This window comes from Tachyglossus aculeatus, chromosome 6 (genome assembly GCF_015852505.1).
Source record: "Tachyglossus aculeatus isolate mTacAcu1 chromosome 6, mTacAcu1.pri, whole genome shotgun sequence".
Classification (NCBI taxonomy): domain Eukaryota; kingdom Metazoa; phylum Chordata; class Mammalia; order Monotremata; family Tachyglossidae; genus Tachyglossus; species Tachyglossus aculeatus.
The window spans coordinates 16,254,739-16,273,590 of record NC_052071.1 but is presented as its reverse complement, the minus strand read 5'-3'; the positions used below and the strand labels follow the sequence as shown (position 1 = coordinate 16,273,590).

Genomic DNA, 18,852 nt, shown 5'->3' with positions numbered 1-18,852 from the left:
GGACGGCACGTGGGCCGGGCGAATGGGTGGGGCGGCGGGGCGCATGCGCAGTGCAATGGGCGGGGCGCGAGCAGGGCGGGGTGAGGTCTGTGCGCAGGGCGGGGCGCGAGCTGGGAGGGACGGGGCGTGGGCCGGGCCAATGGGCGGGGCGGTGGGGCGCATGCGCGGGGCGGGCGAGAGCAAAGGGGCGGGGTAGTGGGCGGGGCTCGAGCCGGGAGGGACGGCTCGTGGGCCGGGCCAATGGGCGGGGCGGCGGGGCGCGTGCGCGGGGCTGGCGCGAGCCAAGGGGCGGGGTAATGGGCGGGGCGCGAGCCGGGAGGGACGGCACGTGGGCCGGGCCAATGGGCGGGGCGGCGGGGCGCGTGCGCGGTGCAATCGGCGGGGCGCGAGCCGGGAGGGGTGGGGCGCGTGCGCAGGGCGGGGCGCGAGCCGGGCGGGACGGGGCGTGGGGCGGGCCAATGGGCGTGGCGCTGGGGCGCATGCGCGGGGTGCGGGGCGGCCACCAGCCAATGGGCGGGGCGGCGGGGCGCTTGCGCGGTCCGTCGGGGCGCGGAGAGGAGCACGTTGGGCGCCCCCCAAGATGGCGACCAGCGGGGACGACGGAGGAGGCGGTGGCTGTGGCGGCGGCGTCGGTGCGGTGCCCGCCCAGGGCGCGGGGGCCGGGAACGGGCGGAGGGGTCACCTGGGCATCCCCGAGGCCATCTTTGTGGTGAGTCAGTCAGTCAGTCAGTCACCGACCGACCGACCGACCGACCGCCGGGACGGGAAACAGCGGGAAACGGGGCCTCCTCGGGCCCCCACCGCACTGTCGTCGGCACCGGCATTACTACTACAAATGATAATAATACTGCTACTACTACTAATAATAATAGTAATAATGGTGGTGGCGGCATCTGTTAAGCGCTTACTATGTGCCAAGCACTGTTCTAAGCGCTGAGGGGGGGATGCAGGGTGATTAAGTTAGGCCCACGGGGGCACAGTCTTCATCCCCATTTCACAGATGAGGTCACTGAGGCCCAGAGAATAGTAATACCGATGATGGTGGTATTTGTTAAGCGCTTACTATGTGCCAAGCACTGTTCTGAGCGCTGTGGGGGGATACAAGGTGATTAGGTTGGGCCCACGGGGGGCCCACAGTCTTCATCTCCATTTTACAGATGAGGTCACTGAGGCCCAGAGAATAATAATACTAATAGTGGTGGCATTTATTAAGCGCTTACTGTACGTGCCAAGCCCTGTGCTAAGCGCTGGGGGGATACAAGGTGATTAGGTTGGGCCCACGGGGGGCCCACAGTCTTCATCTCCATTATACAGATGAGGTCACTGAGGCCCAGAGAATAGTAATACTGATAATGGTGGTATTTGTTAAGCGCTTACTATGTGACAAGCGTTGTTCTGAGCGCTGGGGGGGATACAAGGTGATTAGGTTGGGCCCACGGGGGGCTCACAGTCTTCATCCCCATTTTACAGATGAGGTCGCTGAGGCCCAGAGAATAGCAATACTGATAATGGTGGCATTTGTTAAGCGCTTACTATGTGACAAGCACTGTTCTGAGCGCTGTGGGGGGATACAAGGTGATTAGGTTGGGCCCACGGGGGGCCCACAGTCTTCATCTCCATTTTACAGATGAGGTCGCTGAAGCCTAGAGAATAGTAATACTGACAATGGTGGCATTTGTTAAGCGCTTACTGTACGTGCCAAGCACTGTTCCAAGCGCTGCGGGGGTTGGGGGGGATGCAAGGTGATTAGGTTGGGCCCACGGGGCGTTCACAGTCTTCATCTCCATTTTATAGATGAGGTCACTGAGGCCCAGAGAATAGTAATACTGATAACGGTGGCATTTGTTAAGCGCTTACTATGTGCCAAGCACTGTTCTGAGCGCTGGGGGGGTTACAAGGTGATTAGGTTGGGCCCACGGGGGGCTCACAGTCTTCATCTCCATTTTACAGTTGAGGTCACTGAGGCACAGAGAATAGTAATACTGATAACGGTGGCATTTGTTAAGGGCTTACTATGTGACAAGCACTGTTCTGAGCGCTGGGGGGGGATACAGGGTGATTAGGTTGGGCCCATGGGGGGCTCACAGTCTTTATTTCCATTTTACAGATGAGGTCACTGAGGCCCAGGGAATAATAATACTAACAATGATGGCCTTTGTTAAGCGCTTACTATGTGACAAGCACTGTCCTAAATTTGGGGGGGGGGGGGGGGGAAAACAAGGTTATGTGGCTGTCCCCCGTGAGGCTTAGGCTTCCTCTCCATTTTATAGATGAGGTCACTGAGGTCCAGAGAAGAAGAAGAATAGTGATGGCATTTGATAAGTGCTTACTAGGTGCCAAGCACTGTTCTGAGCACTGGGGAGGTTACAAGGTGATCAGGTTGTCCCACGTGGGACTCACAGTCTTCATCCCCATTTTACAGGATGAGGTCACTGAGGCCCAGAGAATAATAATCCTAATAATGATGGCATTTGTTAAGGGCTTACTATGTGCCAAGCACTGCTCTAAGCACTCGGGGAGATAGAAGGTGATCAGGTTGTCCCACGTGGGGCTCACAACCGTCATCCCCGTTTTCCAGATGAGGGAACTGAGGCCCAGGGAAGGGTAATAATAATAATAATAATAATAATAATAATAATAATGGCATTTTTTAAGTGCTTACTAGGTGCAAAGCACTGTTCTAAGCGCTGGAGAGGTTACAGGGTCATCAGGTTGTCCTACATGGGGCTCACAGTCTTCATCCCCCCTTGACAGATGAGGTCACCGAGGCATAGAGAAGTGACTTCCCCAAGGTCACACATCTGACAAGTGGCAGAGCTGGGATTACAACCCACGACCTCTGACTCCCAAGCCCGTGCTCTTTCCACTGAGCCACACTGCTTCTCTAATAGTCATCATCATGGTGGGCTAATAATAATAATAATGGCATTTGTTAAGCATTTACTATGTGCCAAGCACTGTTCTAAGCACTGTGTGGGGGATACAAGGTAATCAGGTTGTCCCAAGTGGGGCTCACAGTCTTAATCCCCATATTACAGATGAGGTGACTGAGGTCCAGAGAAGTGAAGTGACTTGCCCAAAGTCGCACACCTGACAAGTGGCGGAGCCGGGATTAGAACCCATGACCTCTGACTCCCAAGCCTGGGCTCTTTCCACTGAGCCATGCTGCTTCTCTAATAGACATCATCATGTCTATTATGTCACAGTCTTCACCCCCATTTGACAGATGAGGTCACTGAGGCCCAGAGAATAGTAATACTGATAATGGTGACATTTGTTAAGCGCTTACTATGGTAAGTGGTGGTATTTCTTAAGAGCTTACTATGTGCCAGGCACTGTACTAAGCGCTGGGGGCCGGGGGTACAAGAAGCAGCATCCATGGAGAAGCAGCGTGGCTCAGTGGCAAGAGCCCGAGCTTGGGAGTCAGAGGTCATGGGTTCTAATCCCGCCTTTGCCACTTGTCTGCTGTGTGGCCTTGGGCAAGTCACTTCACTCCTTTGGGCCTCAGTGACCTCATCTGTCAAATGGGGGTGAAGACTGAGCCGCACGTGGGCCAGGGACTGTGTCCAACCTGATTAACTTTCATGTGCCCACTGTTGGGCAGGGACTGTCTCTATATGTTGCCAATTTGTACTCTCCCGAGCGCTTAGTACAGTGCTCTGCACACAGTAAGCGCTCAATAAATACGATTGATGATGATGTACTCCAGCACTTACAACAGTGCTCAGTGTTTAGTGCTTAACAGGTACCATAATTGTTATTATTGAGCGCCTGCTGTAAGCACTGGGGTTGGTACAAGAAGCAGCATCCATGGAGAAGCAGCGTAGCTCAGTGGCAAGATCCCCGGCTCGGGAGTCAGAGGTCTTGGGTTCTAATTCCGACTCCGCCGTTTATATGCTCTGTGACCTTGGGCAAGTCACTTCCCTTCTCTGTGCTTCAGTGACCTCATCTGTAAAGTGGGGGTGAAGACCGTGAGCCCCATGTGGTACAGGGACAGTGTCCAACCTGATTTACTTGCATCTACCCCAGCGCTTACAACAGTGCTTAGCGCTTAACCAGTGCTACAATTGTTATTATTGAGCCCCTGCTGTGCGCAGAGCCTAGTACTGAGGGCTTGGGAGCATACATTTCAACATGGTTGGTGGGCCTGGTTACTGTCCCTGAGGGGATTACGGTCAACAGAAGGAGACATGGTAAAAATAAGCTACGGATAGAGATGTAATCAATCAGTGGTATCCATTCAGTCGTATTTATTGAGCGCTTACTCTGTGCAGAGCACTGTACTAAGCGCTTGAGTGCTTACTGCATGCAGAGTATTGTATTGTGCACTTGGGAGAGTGCTGAGCAACAGTTGGTAGATATGTTCCCTGCTCACCAAGAGCTTACGGTCCAGAGGGGTTGTAGTTACAAATTATAGACGTGGATATAAGTGCTGTGATTAGACTGTGATTAGACTGTGAGCCCACTGTTGGGTAGGGACTGTCTCTATATGTTGCCAATTTGTACTTCCCAAGCACTTAGTACAGTGCTCTGCACATAGTAAGCGCTCAATAAATATGATTGATTGATTGATTGCTGTGGGGCCGAGGGTGGGGTGAATGTCCCGGAGCTTATCCTCTATCAGGTATAAAAATACCTCCGGTGGGAATCAGAAAAAATAATTGAATGTACACTTGAGTATATGTACAAGTGGCTGGTGGTGGCTATTTTACACATTAGACCGCAAATTCCCAGTGGGCAGGGATCCTGTCAACCAGCTGTCGTATTTTCCTTTCCCCGAGCGCTCAGTACAGTGGTCCGTGCACACTAAGCGTCCCACAAATACTAGAGAATGTTTGGTCAGTCAAGTGGGAGGCTGGACACATTTAATTGCCCTTGAGACACCCCAGTCTCCAGACCAGGGTGAGGATTTGTTCATTCAGTTGTATTTATTAAGCACTTATTGTGTGCAGAGCACCGTACCGAGCACTTGGGAAAGAACAGTACAACAGTGAACAGTGACAATCCCTACCTACAAGGAGCTCACAGCCTGGAGGGGGTGGGAGACAGACATTAATATAAGTAAATGAAATTACAGTAATATACCCAAGTGGTGTGGGGCTGGGGTGGTAGGGGGAAAGCAAAGGGAGCAAGTCGGGGTGAAGCAGAAGGGAGTGGGAGGTGAGAAAAAGTGGGGCTTCCTCTGGAAGGCCTCTTGGAAGAGATGTGTCTCTAACAAGGCTTTGAAGTGCGGGGAGAGTCATTGTCTGGCAGATGTGAGGAGGGAGGGTATTCCAGGCCAGAGGTAAGATGATGTGGGCCAGGGATCGAGGGCCAGGGCGGAGGGGAGCGGCACCAGAGGAGGGGAGGGTGCGGACTGGGCTCTAGGAGGAGAGAAGTGCGGTGAGGTAGGAGGGGGCGAGGTGATGGACAGCTTTAGAGCCAGTGATGAGGAGTTTTTGTTTGTGGAGGTGGATGGGCAACCACTGGAGAGTTTTGAGGACGGGGGTGACATGTCCCGAACACTTTTGTAGAAAGATGATCCGGGCAGTGGTGTGAAGCGTGAGCTGGAGTCGGGAGGGATGGCAGTTTGGGAGGTCAGCAAGGAGGCTGATGCAGTAATCTAGCCGGGATAGGATGAGTGGTTGTATTTAGGCGGTAGCATTTTTGATGGAGAGCAAAGGGCGGATTTTAGCAGTGTTGTGAAGGTGGGACCGACAGGATTTGGTGATGGATTGAATCAGTGGGTTGAATGTGAGAGAGACGTCAAGAATAACACCGTGATGATGGGCTTGTAAGACGGGAAGGATGGCGGTGCTGTCTACAGTGATGGGAAATTCGGGGAGTGGCCACGGCGATGTCTTCCTGTTTTTAGTCATCATCATCAATCGTATTTATTGAGTGCTTACTGTGTGCAGAGCACTGTACTAAGCGCTTGGGAAGTACAAGTTTGCAACACATAGAGACAGTCCCTACCCAACAGTGGGCTCACAGTCTAAAAGTCCAGATGGGAATGTGGGTCTGAGAAGGTTGGAGGAAGAGAAGAGGAGCCCGTGAGGCCTCAGTTTTCCTTTCCCCTTGAGGTGCATTGAACAGTTTAGTCAACTGACCCCCACCTTCAAAGCCCTCTGAAAAGTCTCCTCTCCTCCAAGAGGTTTTCCCTGATTGCATCCTCATTTCCCCTATCCGTCCCTGGCCATGAATCCTCTAAGCACTCTGATACTCACCCTAGTCCCACAACGCTTCGGGCTATGTCCTTATTCTCATTTAACTTTCCCTGTTTTTATTTTTTCTTAAATGGTATTTGTTAAGCGCTTACTATGTGCCAGGCACTGTACTAAGAACTGACGTAAATGCAAGATAAAGGGGTTGGGCACAGTCTCTGTCCCACAAAGGGCTTGCAGTCCTTTTTTGTTTGTTTCTTATGGTATTTGTTATGCGGTTACTCTGTGCCAGGCACTGTTCTACGCAATGGAGTCGATACTGAATAATCAGGTTAGACACAGTCCCTGTCCCACATGGGACTCACAGTCTCAATCCCCATTTTACTGATGAGGTCACTGAGGCACAGAGAAGTGACTTGTGAAGAGAGACTTGCCCAAGGTCACACGGCAGGCAAGTGGCAGAGCTGGGATTAGAACCCAGGTCCTCTGAATCAGTCAATCAATCCGTGGTATTGAGTGCTTACGGTGTGCAGAGCACCGTACTTAGCGCTTGAGAGAGTCCAGTCCAACAGATACATTCCCTGCCCACAACGAGCTTACAGTCATTGTGGCTTGCAGTGTTGGCCCACTTTGTCATTCAGTCGTTTTTATTGAGCGCTCACTGTGTGCAGAGCAGTGTACTGAGCGCTTGGGAGAGTACAATATGAGAACCCTCAGGGCCCAGCGTCAGGTAGGACTTTGTCCGGGGGTCAGGCGGAGGGTTTAGCGGCCGAGGGGCACACGTGCTCGGAAAGGCGGTCAGCTCCTGTCGAGTCCCCTGGGTCAATGGCTTGGGAAGGAGGGGTGGCCAAAACAGATTTCCTTTTTCAATCAACCAATCAATCGTATTTATTGAGCACTTACTGTGTGCAGAGCACTGTACTAAGCGCTTGGGAAGTACAAGTTGGCAACATATAGAGACAGTCCCTACCCAACAGTGGGCTCACAGTCTAAAAGGGGGAGACAGAGAACAAAACCAAACATACTAACAAAATAAAATAGAATAGATATGTACAGGTAAAATAAATAAATAAATAGAGCAGATTAACGTCCCCCCGCCTGACTGGGCCGTGTGAAATGAGCTCAGTTTTCTATGCGCGGAAGTTATGGGTTCGAGAAATGGGGTCCTTTGGCTGGGGACTGTTGCTCTGAACTGCCCGGAGGGAGCCGAGAGAAAGGTTAAGCTGGTTGCAGAGGAACGGGGGAGACGGGAGTGTCTCCTGTCCAATTAGTCTTATGGAGAATTCTTGGGACATTTGAAGGTACCTTCTTTTGGGTGGTATTTAAGTGCTTACTATGTGTCAGACACTGTGCTAAGCGCTGGGGTAGAGACGAGATCATCAGGTTAGTCACAGTCTTTATCCCCATTTTACAGATGAGGTCACTGAGGCCTAGAGAGGTGAAGCGACTTGCCCAGGGTCACACAGCAGATAAGGGGCCGAGCTGGGATTAGAACCCAGGTCCTTCTGACTCCCAGGCTTGTGCTCTACTGAACGTGTTTCTGACTTTTCATTTAATTGTATCAAAACGGAACTATCAAGTGACCACTAAAATCAACGGTATTTACCTAGTGTTTACTGTGTGTAATAGTAGTTGTGATATTAATGCACCAGGCACTGTAGTAAGCGCTGGGGTGGATATAAGCAAATTGGATTGAACACAGTCCCTGCCCCACTTGGGGCTCACACTCTTACTCCCCATTTTCCAGATGAGGTAACTGAGGCCCACAGAATTGAAGTGACCCAAGGTCACCCAGCAGATAAATGGCAAAGCCAGGATTAGAACCCAGGTCCTTCCGACTCCCAGGCCTGTGCTGTACTGAACGTGTTTCTGACTTCTCATTTAATGTATCAAAACGGGACTATCAAGTGACCACTAAAATCAGCGGTATTTACCTAGTGTTTACTACGTGTAATAGTAGTTGTGATATTAACGTGCCAGGCACTGTAGTAAGCGCTGGGGTGGATATAAGCAAATTGGATTGGACACAGTCCCTGCCCCACTTGGGGCTCACCCTCTTAATCCCCATTTTCCAGATGAGGTAACTGAGGCCCACAGAAGTGAAGTGACCCAAGGTCACCCAGCAGATAAATGGCAAAGCCGGGATTAGAACCCAGGCCCTTCTGACTCCTGGGCCCGTGCTCTAGCCACTAGGCCGTGCTGCTTCTCCAGAGTACTGGACCGAGACCGTGGAAGAGTACAGTAGATCTTGTAGATGTGATCCCTGCCCTCAAGGAGGTTACAAATGGTATTTATTGAGCGCCTCCTGGGCCCAGAGCACTGTCCTGAACTTTCAGGAGATGACAGTCCACTAGACTTGTTAGCTCACAGTGTAGTGGGGAGAGAGAGATGGTAGAATAAATAAATTACGGTCTCGTTCAGCGGTGCCGGGGGCAGGTGGGAAACGTCGGGGGTCTGCGTCGCTCACCCTGCTCGTACCACCCAGTTGCTCGCCCCGTGACTGGGTCTGGGTGGTGGGAGTCGGAGGACCTGAGTTCTAATCCTCGGTCCTCCACGTGCCTCCCAGGTGACCAGTCACTTCGCTTCTCTGTGCCTCCGTTCCCTCATCTGTAAAATGGGGACTACGACTGAGCCCCGCGTGAGACGGACCGTGTCCAACCTGATCAGCCTGTGTCTAGCCCGGCGACTTGCCCGAGGTCACACAGCGGGCAAGCGGCAGAGCTGGGGTTGGGCACCCGGGTCACCTGATCGCCAGGCCCGGATTTTCTCAGGAAAATCAGGAAAACCCCCTGATTACGATTAATGAGAATGAGTAGGAACTGTTGATACGTCGAGGGGTAGTTTTTAAGAATCCTTCCCTTTGATAGGTTTCCTCCCTTAATAATAATAATAATGGTATTTGTTAAGCACTTACTATGTGCAAAGCACTGTTCTAAGCGCTGGGGGGTACACGGTGATCAGGTTGTCCCATATGGGGCTCACAGTCTTAATCGCCATTTTACAGATGAGGGAACTGAGGCCCAGAGAAGTGAAGTGACTTGCCCAAAGTCACACAGCTGACAATTGGCGGAGCCGGGATTTGAACCGATGACCTCTGACTCCAAAAGCCGGGCTCTTTCCACTGAGCCACACTGCTTCTCTAAGCCCTGCCAGGTGGAGTTTGTGCCTGCGGGTCCACAGAGCATTGAGGCAGCCTAAGCACAGTTGCCGCGTATCCGTGTCCAGCACCGAGGCATGTGGTGGGCCACGTGGCCAGCCGGCTAGAAGTCACCCGGAGGGCTACGGCCCAAGTCCGGCCGTTATCTCCCAGGCTGTTGCCGCCGCTGTTTTTGATGGGGTTGCCTAAGGGTGCTTCCTCGAAGGTAGCCCATGTTTCCTTTCATTGGCCAAGGATCAGGCTCGGACACCTCAGGGACGGACCAGAGGGACCCTCCGACCCTGCCGGTCAGGGATGGGCCGGCGGAGTCTCTACAGATCTCTCTCGTTTTTTCAAACATCCGTTGTTAAGCGCTAAGTGCCAGGGTAGATACAAGATCATCAGGTCCCACATCGGGCTCACAGCCTAAGTCAGTCAGTCAGTTTTATTTATTAAGCGCTTACTGTGTGCAGAGCACTGTACTAAGCGCTTGGGAGATACAGTGTAACAATATAACAGACACATTCCCCACCCACCAAGAGCTCACAGACTTGGTGGGGGGGAAGAGCAATTTGGGGGGAGAACAGGACTCGAATCCCCATTTTGCAGATGAGGGAACTGAGGCACGGAGACTTGCCGGACGTCAAACAGCAGTCAGGTGGTGGAGCGGGATTAGAACCCAGGTCCTTCTGACTCCCTAGCCCAAGCTGCTTCTCGCTTCTGACTCCTTTAGAAAGTTACCTCCGAGGGGACCCCATCCGACCAGCTACAGCAACTACTAGAGATGTGTGAGGAAAGTGAGCCATTCAAAATCAGATTTAGAGACTTCACCACCTTGAAAATTTTACTGGGTGCTTTTTACTGCCCCCCGAATTTCAAAATATGGGGATCTTAAAATACCTGATGTCTTTCTGGCAGCTCTCTGTGGGGAAGTAGCCAGGTCGGTGCCGATCTGCCTGCCAGGTAAAAATGAGATCCCCTCACCTTGGAGAGTTTGGCATTGGAATGGGGGATGACAGATTGGTGCCCAAGATGAACCAAACAGATTCCCTGTCTAACTTATTTGCAAGAAGTCAGAGGGACCTCCAAGATGTTGGTCTTGAAGGAAACTCACGCACCTTCTGAAATTGTGGGGTGGGTCGTGCATTTGAGTGGCTGTGTCAGGAATGGGAACTCTGCCACCCCCTTGTCAAACATCTTTGGATGGTCCCTTGGGTGCACATCCCTCCCTTAAAATACCCACTGCCCCCCGCCCTGACCCTCCCCACTAGCGGGTTACTGTAAGACGGACCAATAGAGGAGCCGTACCTTAAAATTATTGATTTGTATCGACGTCTGTTTCCCCCCTCGAGACTGCAAGCTAGTTGTGGGCCGAGAATGTGTATGTTTATTGTCGTACTGTGCTCTCCCAAGCACTTAGTACCGTGCTCTGCAAACAGTAAGTACTCAATAAATACGATTGAGTGGAACTGAATTGGGATCAGACACGGCCGTACAGTATGGGCAGAAGTGGGGTGTCCGAACTGCCTCATAGACCCTCCCTGAGAATGACGCCCCGGTGGGGTGGAAAACAATAATAATAATAATAATAATAGTACTTGTTAAGTGCTTACTATGTGCCAGGCACTTCACTAAGCGCTGGGGTGGGTACAAGCAAATAGGGTTGGACACAGTCCACAGTCCCTGTCCCACATGGGGCTCGTACGGGGAGGCCAGGGCCAGTTTGTCCGATGCTAGAGGACAACAGTCTTTGTTATTGAAGCACAGAGGTTTTCATCCCGCTCTGTCTCACACTTTAACATCCAGCGCATCCCAGCTGGACTACATCCGTCACCATAAAAATTCCCTTCTCAGGTGAATATCCACCGTGAGCACTCAGGAGAAGCATAAGGGATTTTCCGGCGGCCAGCAGTGGATGAGGCGCTTCAGCTGGGTCGGGCTTCGTTGGCATTGCCCTCTGCCCAACCCCAGAGGAACAGGGATGGGAGGAAGGACCCTGGAGGGTTGGGAGGACGGGAGGAAGGCATCTCTAGGAAGCTTCTCCCCTACTCCACCCGACGTGTTCCTGTGGCCTCAGGTGTTATTGGAAATGAGGAGGAAGGAATGTTTTTGTGGGCCAAGGAGCTTCATCCCGGATGCACACTCTCAGGGGTTGGGCAGAGAGGGTAGGAAAAGAGCAAAGGGAACTCTGACCTTCTAAGGAGGGAAAAAAAAAGGATTGTTACCCCTTTGCCATTTTTTAAGAGCTTACCATGGGCCGAGGGCCGGCTAGATGCAAGATAATCCCCTCATTCACGGTGTCGATTCCCCGCAGGCATTCACAAAGCTAGAGCCGTGTAGGAAGTAATTGGAGAAGCAGCGGAGCTTAATGGAAAGAGAGCAGGCCTGGGAATCAGAGCATCTGGGTTCTAATCCCGGCTCTGGCAATTGCCTTGCCCAGTTACCTTAGAAAGGTGCTCGGTGCATAGTGAGAACAAAACAAATACCATCGTTATTGTCATTGTTACTACCTTGGGCAAGTCATACCACTATGGGATTTAATTCTCTCCCTCTGATGTAGACTGCGAGCCCCATGTGGGACAGGGCCTATCTGACATGATTATCTTGTATCAGCCCCAGTGCTTAGTATAGTGTCTGTCACGTCATAAGCGCTTAGTGTTTCTTCTCCTTTCCCCACCTGGTCACGATAATTGTCATTGTAAAAGAAAGGGTGAGAAAGTGCCCCCATTTTCCAGATGAGGGGACAGCCAGGAGAGGGTAAATGACTCACCCAAGGTCAGGAGGCAGGCGGGTGACAGAGCCGAGACTAGAACTCGGGGCTCTTTCCATTAGGCCACCCAGCAACTTGTCGACGTCTTTTCAGAAGTGGTTTCTGTGTTCCCAGAGAATGAGATTGGCTGGCTTTATTACAAGTTTATTACTACTAGCGCTCCCTCTAGCACTGGTAGGGAGCCGTAATAAACTTGTCTCGGACGTAGCCTTTTTTGAACACAGCGCGGAGTCCGGGAAGTTTTCTTCTACAGGTCCCTTTCACTGAATTAGGGAGAAGGAAAATAGGGTACCCCATGCAGAAGCCATCTCTATCCCCGCTCTTAAGCATGAAAACCGTGACAAGCCGCAAGAAGACCGAGAGGTCGCGGGTGTTTGGTTCTTGCCTGTGTCCGTGTTCTGAGTTTCCAAAAATTCAAATTGGAAAGAGATGAGAGACCCTTCCCGAGGCGCTCACTTGAAAGCATTTAGAAAAATGCGAGCTTCCAATTTGTAAAGAGGGTCAGTGCTTTCTCTTTTGAGGCGCAGGTGAGCCTCTGTAAATTGGGGTGACGCTTGGCTTTGAAATCATTATGGTACTTGCTGAGCACGTACTGTTTGCCTAGCCCTGTACTAAGCGAAGGGGTAGATACAAGATCATCAGGTTGGACACAGCCCTTGTCCCACTTGGAGCTCACAGTAGGAGGGAGTAGGATTTAATCCCCATTTTACAGATGAGGAGACTGAGATCCAGAGAAGTTAAGCGACAAGGTCACCTAGAAGACAGGTGGTGGAGGCAGGATTAAAACCCAGGTCCTTGGACTTCCAGCCCCGCCGCCGTCCCCTGGTGGCTCTGGGCCGTGCTGCCCGGGGCCCACGGGCTCCCCGGGGCAGTGTGGTGGGCACGATGCCCCTTGGCCAAGGGATGGGACTCCCTCCCGAGATCTTCCCGAGCTGGGGACCTGGGTCATTGGACATCGTCCAGGGGAGGTGGTAGCTATCTCGTCGCCGGCTTCTCGCCCTATTCCTGCCTCTGGCTTGGGACACCCTCCCTTTTCATACCCACCTTCTCCCCACCTTTAAAGCCTTACTGAAGGCACCTCTCCTCCAAGAGGCCTTCCCTGACTAAGCCCTCCTTTCCTCTTCTCCCACTCCCTACTGCCTCACGTTGACTTTCTCTCTTTATTAATTCCCCATCTACTTACGTATATATTTGTAATTTTATTTACTTCTATTCATGTCTGGTTCCCCCTCTAGACTGTAAGGTCCTTGTGGACAGGGACCGTGTCTGTTGTATTGGTACTCTCCCAAGTGCGTAGTACAGTGCTCTACACACAGTACGCGCTCCTTAAATACGATTGACTGACTCCCACCAGCCCCACGTGAGTAGCCCGTGGCTGCTGGGCACAGCAGTGGGCCATATTTACACACCCTGTGGGGCTTCCCCCTCTGGCTCGGGGGCAGGTAGGTTGGGATCCTGAACCCGGGGCTCCCGGTCGGTACCTTTGGGGAGCCGGGCATCTTCTGGGTGGCCTGGCCCGATGCCCTGCCCATCAGCCCTCCGACTCCCCTGCTTCTGGAAGCTCACCTCTAGCAGGGAGCAAAGCTCCCCGTCCCTGACTCCGGGCCGAGATTAGCCAGATGTGAGGTGAGGTTTTGGGGTGGCCCAAGCATCTCGTTGGCCCGTTTTCTGTCTCCCTGTCCCCTACCGCCGCGGAGCACGGAGGAAGCCGGCCCCATCATCTCGGCCTCCCCGCGGTCGGGGAACCCGCGCCTCACGGCCTGTGTTTTTGGGTTAAAGGAAGACGTGGATGCCTTTATGAAGAAGCCTGGGAACGAGACGGCCGACGTGGTCCTCAAGAAGTTGGATGAGCAGTATCAGAAGTATAAGTTTATGGAACTAAACCTCGCTCAGAAGAAAAGAAGGTAAGCCACGGGATCGCTCCGGGAACAGGGGTTGGTGCCGGAAAGGGAAGCCGTCTCAACGGCCGCTGAATTGAGCGAGCCCCAGAGGGTGGAACGGAGGAGGGGAGAGGCCGGCAACATTCCTCCGGTCCGTTCTTCCGATCGGGGCTCCGACGGGGCGGAGCGAGGCAGGAGGCCGGCCAGGGAACCCCGAGCCCACGGTCCCCCTCCTCTCCATCCCATTTTGGAACGTGACCCGGGGTAGAACATCAGGCGCTCCCTCAGAGGCGACGGTTTTTCCAAGGGTCCTCGTTTCGAACATCCCGCGCGATAGCGAGCCTCAGAGTTGACCGTGTGCTTCGTCGCATGACGGAAATCCTGTTGATGTCCCCAACTTGGTGGGTGGGCCAGGGGAAGTGCCCTCCTGGGTCAGTTTGTCCACCCCTGCTCCTCTGTGCCCGAAGGGCAAGAGTTTGGTCACGGGGGTGAATGGGCGGGGGCAAGCGTGGGCCTTAGTTGGCATGATGCTCATCTGTCATTTTTTTCCTCTGCAGGCTAAAGAGCCAGATCCCCGAAATCAAACAGACGTTAGAAATTTTAAAATATATGCAGAAGAAAAAGGTAAGCGCAACTGGGGTTTCTTGGCCACTCTGAATCAGTCTGCGGCCGATCCGTGGACTCGCCAGAGTACAGAGGATTGGTTTGGCCCTAAAGCTCGCCCTGGGTGGGGACCCAGCACAAGGCCTTTTCTGTCAAATCAATCAATCAATCGTATTTATTGAGCGCTTACTATGTGCAGAGGACCCACGGACGCATCTTCTACAGAACGTCCCAACTTCATCTGTAGTTGTTCTTACATGTCATTCGTAGAGCCTACCGACGGTCAGCGATGTGCGGGGTTAGAAGAATCAGTGTCCTTAGTTTCTTGGATGAGGCATCTCCCCCCCCCCCCCCCAACAAACCAGAATTGATTGGCGAGTACCTCACAAGGTGGCCTTCAGGGCTGTCTGGGACCTGATTGAGATTATTATTACAGTGATGATGGTATCTGTTCAGTGTACTGTATGCCAAGCACTCTTTTAAGTGCTGGGGTAGATAAAGGATTATCAGTTTGGACACAGTCCATGTCCCGCTTGGGGGTCACAGCCTGGGTAGGAGGGAGTAGGATTTAATCCCCATTGTACAGATGAGGAAACTGAAGCACAGAGAAGCTAAGTGACTTGCCCAAGGCTACCCAGCAGACTAGTGGCCGAGCCAGGATTAGACTTCAGGCCCCATGACTCCGAGGCCCATAACCTTTCAGCAGGCCACACTGCTTCCCTTTGTCGGGCGCATTCTCTTTGACTCATCTCTCTAATACAGTCCTCATATGGTCACCAGATCTTGTCAGTTCAACCTTCACAACATCACAAAAATCAGCCCTTTCCTCTCCATCCAAACTGCTGCCACATTAAGCATTCATCCAATCCGCCTTGATTACTGCATCGATCTCTTTGCTGACGTCTCTGCTTTCTGTAGTAATAGTATTTATTAGCACTTACTATGTGCAGAGAATTGCACTTAAGCCCCGGGAGAAAATCTACAGGTGGAAATTAGCAAGGTATCTGTCCCTCATGGGGCTCACAGTCTCCTTCCTCTCTCAGCTCTAGTCCATGTTTCCCCACTCCTCAGGAACCCCTAGTGATTGCCCATCCACCTCCACAACAGACAGAAACTCCTCACCATCAGCTTTAATGCTCTCAGGCACCTTGTCCCCTCCTACCTTACCTGGCTGTTCTCATACTACAACCCAGCCTGCCTGCACCCTCCGCTCCTCTGTTAAAAATGATGCCAACCTACTCACCGGACCTCGATCTTGTGTGTTTTGCCACTGACCCCTCGCCCGTGTCCGGCCTCTGGCCTGGAATTCCTTCATAACTGATAGGTGATCGCCCCACCTTCAAAGCCTCCAAGAGGCCTTCCCTGACTGAGCCATTTCTTCTTCTCCAAGTCCTCTGCATTACCCTTGCCCTTGGATTCAGCCCTTCAGCACATATCTGCAACTTCTGTATTTCAGTGCCTCTCTTCCCCTCTAGATGGTAAGCTTGTTATGGGCAGAGATTGTATCTATTAACCCTGTTATACTGTACTTTCCCAAGCACTTGGTATAATAGTAATAAGTGTGATATTCATTATGCACTTACTGTATGCCAGACACTATGATAAACATACAAATCAAGTTGGATACAGTCCCTGTCCCACATGGGGCTCACAGTCTTGCACCCCATTTTACAGATGAGGTAACTGAGGCCCAGAGAAATGAAGTGACGTGCAGCAGATGAGTGGCAGAGCTGGGATTAGAGCCCAGGTCCTTCTGACTCCCAGCCCCTTGCTCTATCCACTAGGCCAAATGCTTGGCACACAGTAAGCTCTCAGTAAATGTGATTATGTGTAGGCCCCACCTTAGTGACCAGAAGCAGAGCAGCCCTTATTTTCAAAGTGACAATGGGCAAACCTCGATTTAAAAAAAAAAAAAAGTCTGGTCTAAAAGGGGATTTGGCATGGTTCGCATTGGTGAACATTGGATATTTCATGCCCTATCTTGTCTTTCAATCTGCGGTCGTAATTCGTGTGTGTGTGTGTGTGTGTGTGTGTGTGTGTGTGAGAGAGAGAGAGAGAGAGATATGGAAGGAGGGGCGGGGTGTTAGAAGGAGAGACTGACTCCAGTAGAGCGGTTACCAGAGAGGCAGGATTGATGGAGCGTGAAGAGATCCATCATCATTGGGGGGCGAGGGTAGGCGCTCCTGGAATTTTTTGGAACGGATGCCAGCTGGCTGAGTTGGATTCTGGAGACTTCGAGTCTCCTCGTGAGGTCTGTATCCTCAGCCGCTGTGCCGACTCCCAATCTCCTCGTCCTCCGTTACCCTTCAGGAATCGGCGGATGCGTTGGAGACCAGGTTCCTGCTGGCAGACAACCTCTACTGCAAAGCTTCGGTTCCTCCGACGGATAAAGTGTGCCTGTGGCTGGGGGTGAGTGACTTCCACGTTCGCCCTCCGGGCGTCTGACCTCTCTTCCTCCAACCTCATCGTCGTCTCCTGCGGCGGCTCCCTGCCTGGTCTGGTGCCGCCTTGGCCATGGGACACCGCCACCCGTTTATCCCTTATGGACCTAGCTTTTTACCCCGTCTTGTCCCCTCTCTGTCCCATACCGGAACGTCCATCTCCGCCTCTAGACCGTAAGCCGTTTCTGGGGAGAAGTGGCACATACTGACTCCCGTAGTCTCATCCTCTCCAACCGCCCGGTTACAGTGCTCTGCACACAGTGAGTGCTTGATAAAGACCACTGATGGAGTGACTGTAAGGGATGAGTAGGGTGCTCAGGGAGTACCCCGGAAGGTGACCCAAAATAAGAATAGTAATTGTGGTATTTAACTGCCTGTTATGTGCCGGGCACTGTACCAAGAACTCACGGCGAAACGTTCTCTCCCATCAGGCGAACGTGATGCTCGAATACGACATCGACGAAGCTCAGGCGCTGCTCGAAAAGAATCTCTCGACGGCCACGAGGAACCTCGACTCTTTAGAAGAAGACCTAGACTTTCTTCGGGATCAGTTCACCACCACAGAAGTCAGTATCCTTTTTTTTAGAAAGAGGGACTATCCCTCTGTGGGGGTTATTGCGTCGTGAATGTGGCGACCGTCACCACAACGAGGTTACATATTGCCCACGACTCCCCGGAGCAGGGTGTTTCAATCCATCGTACTTAGTGTTTTTCTGTGTGCTGAGCACCATACTGAGCGCTTGGGGGAAGAGGACAATGTAATTAATGCAGTTGGCAGACCCATTCTGCCCACAGCAGTTCACTTTTGTGGATAAATTTTTCAGAGTGGATGTGGTCTTCCTCTGTCTTTGTTTCCTTTCACTTGACCTTTAGGCACAAGTGGGTGAGAATTTCTGATGTGTGCCACCTCCATCATGAGTGTCCTTTCTTACGCCTGTGCCACCTCTGATGTTTGCCATTTCTGCCAGGTCCGATCTCTCTCGTGTGCTATTTACGACAGGCCAGCACTCTCTCATGTATGATTTGGGGAGTCTAGAACCGTAATGATGGGAGAACCTCATTGATCTAGAACCATGGGAAGACACATCTTTCTTGAATCTAGAACCTCATTGATCTAGAACCGTGGGAAGACTCATCTTTCTTGAATCTAGAACCTCAGTGATGGAGGGGAGGGGAAGAGAGGAGAATCACCGAGTTATGGCCTGGAGATTTGATTGGCAGGGTTTGGACAGGTGAGTGCAGTGTTCTTTTGAGCAGCTGTCAGGGAAACCTTTTCGTTTCTTCTCTCTAGAAGCGTTTGTGTTTTTGGTGAGAAAGGTTTTTCCTTAACCCTGTACTCAGATATGGCTCGGGTGTACAATTGGGATGTAAAGAGAAGAAATAAAGACGATCCCACCAAAAGCAGAGCGTAGTGCTGACAATTTTAATGGGGCTCAGATTTCCAGACCTTTTTTTTTTTTTTTTTTTGTATCCTGAATGGACCGAACGAACTCTGAATCTTCCCAACCACCACCTCGAATTCGATCGGAAGGCAAGGGCCAGCCACGTTTTATTTATTTATAGAGATGAGATTTGGTTTTTGTGCATGTTTCATGAAATTAAGAGTTATTGAAAACAGATCCACACGGCCTCACCGAGGACCTGGAAATAACGGACCCGTATGGAGCCTCCCCGGAGTGAAGGACACACACCCTTTCTGCAAACCCAAGAGTGATGCCGTGTTGCAGCATCTGCCGTTGCTAGACCCATGAGCTGATCTGCCTTATGTAAAGACGGTTTTTAAAAATCCCATTGTCGTGTGCTTGACATAAAGTGGTTTGTGTGTCTGAGTTCATCAACAATCAGTAGGTTCTTTCCTTCTCCCTCCCCTTTCCTTCCT

The 18,852-nt window shown here is 51.9% G+C and overlaps 1 protein-coding gene across 2 annotated transcripts; it reads left to right on the top strand.

The window, feature by feature from the left end:
• Positions 1 to 588: 588 nt before the first annotated feature.
• VBP1 (VHL binding protein 1) lies at positions 589 to 18,802 on the top strand. Of its 2 annotated transcripts, none has more exons than XM_038747843.1 (6): positions 589 to 709; positions 13,829 to 13,953; positions 14,487 to 14,553; positions 16,843 to 16,941; positions 17,405 to 17,543; positions 18,315 to 18,802. In XM_038747843.1, the coding sequence occupies exons 2-6, from the start codon at positions 13,847 to 13,849 to the stop codon at positions 18,383 to 18,385; spliced, it is 483 nt and encodes a 160-aa protein (XP_038603771.1). In that variant the 5' UTR covers positions 589 to 709; positions 13,829 to 13,846; the 3' UTR covers positions 18,386 to 18,802. The 2 variants fall into 2 exon arrangements, with proteins under 2 accessions (XP_038603771.1, XP_038603772.1); XM_038747844.1 differs by having other exon boundaries at positions 638 to 709; positions 13,833 to 13,953.
• The last annotated feature ends 50 nt before the right edge of the window (positions 18,803 to 18,852 follow it).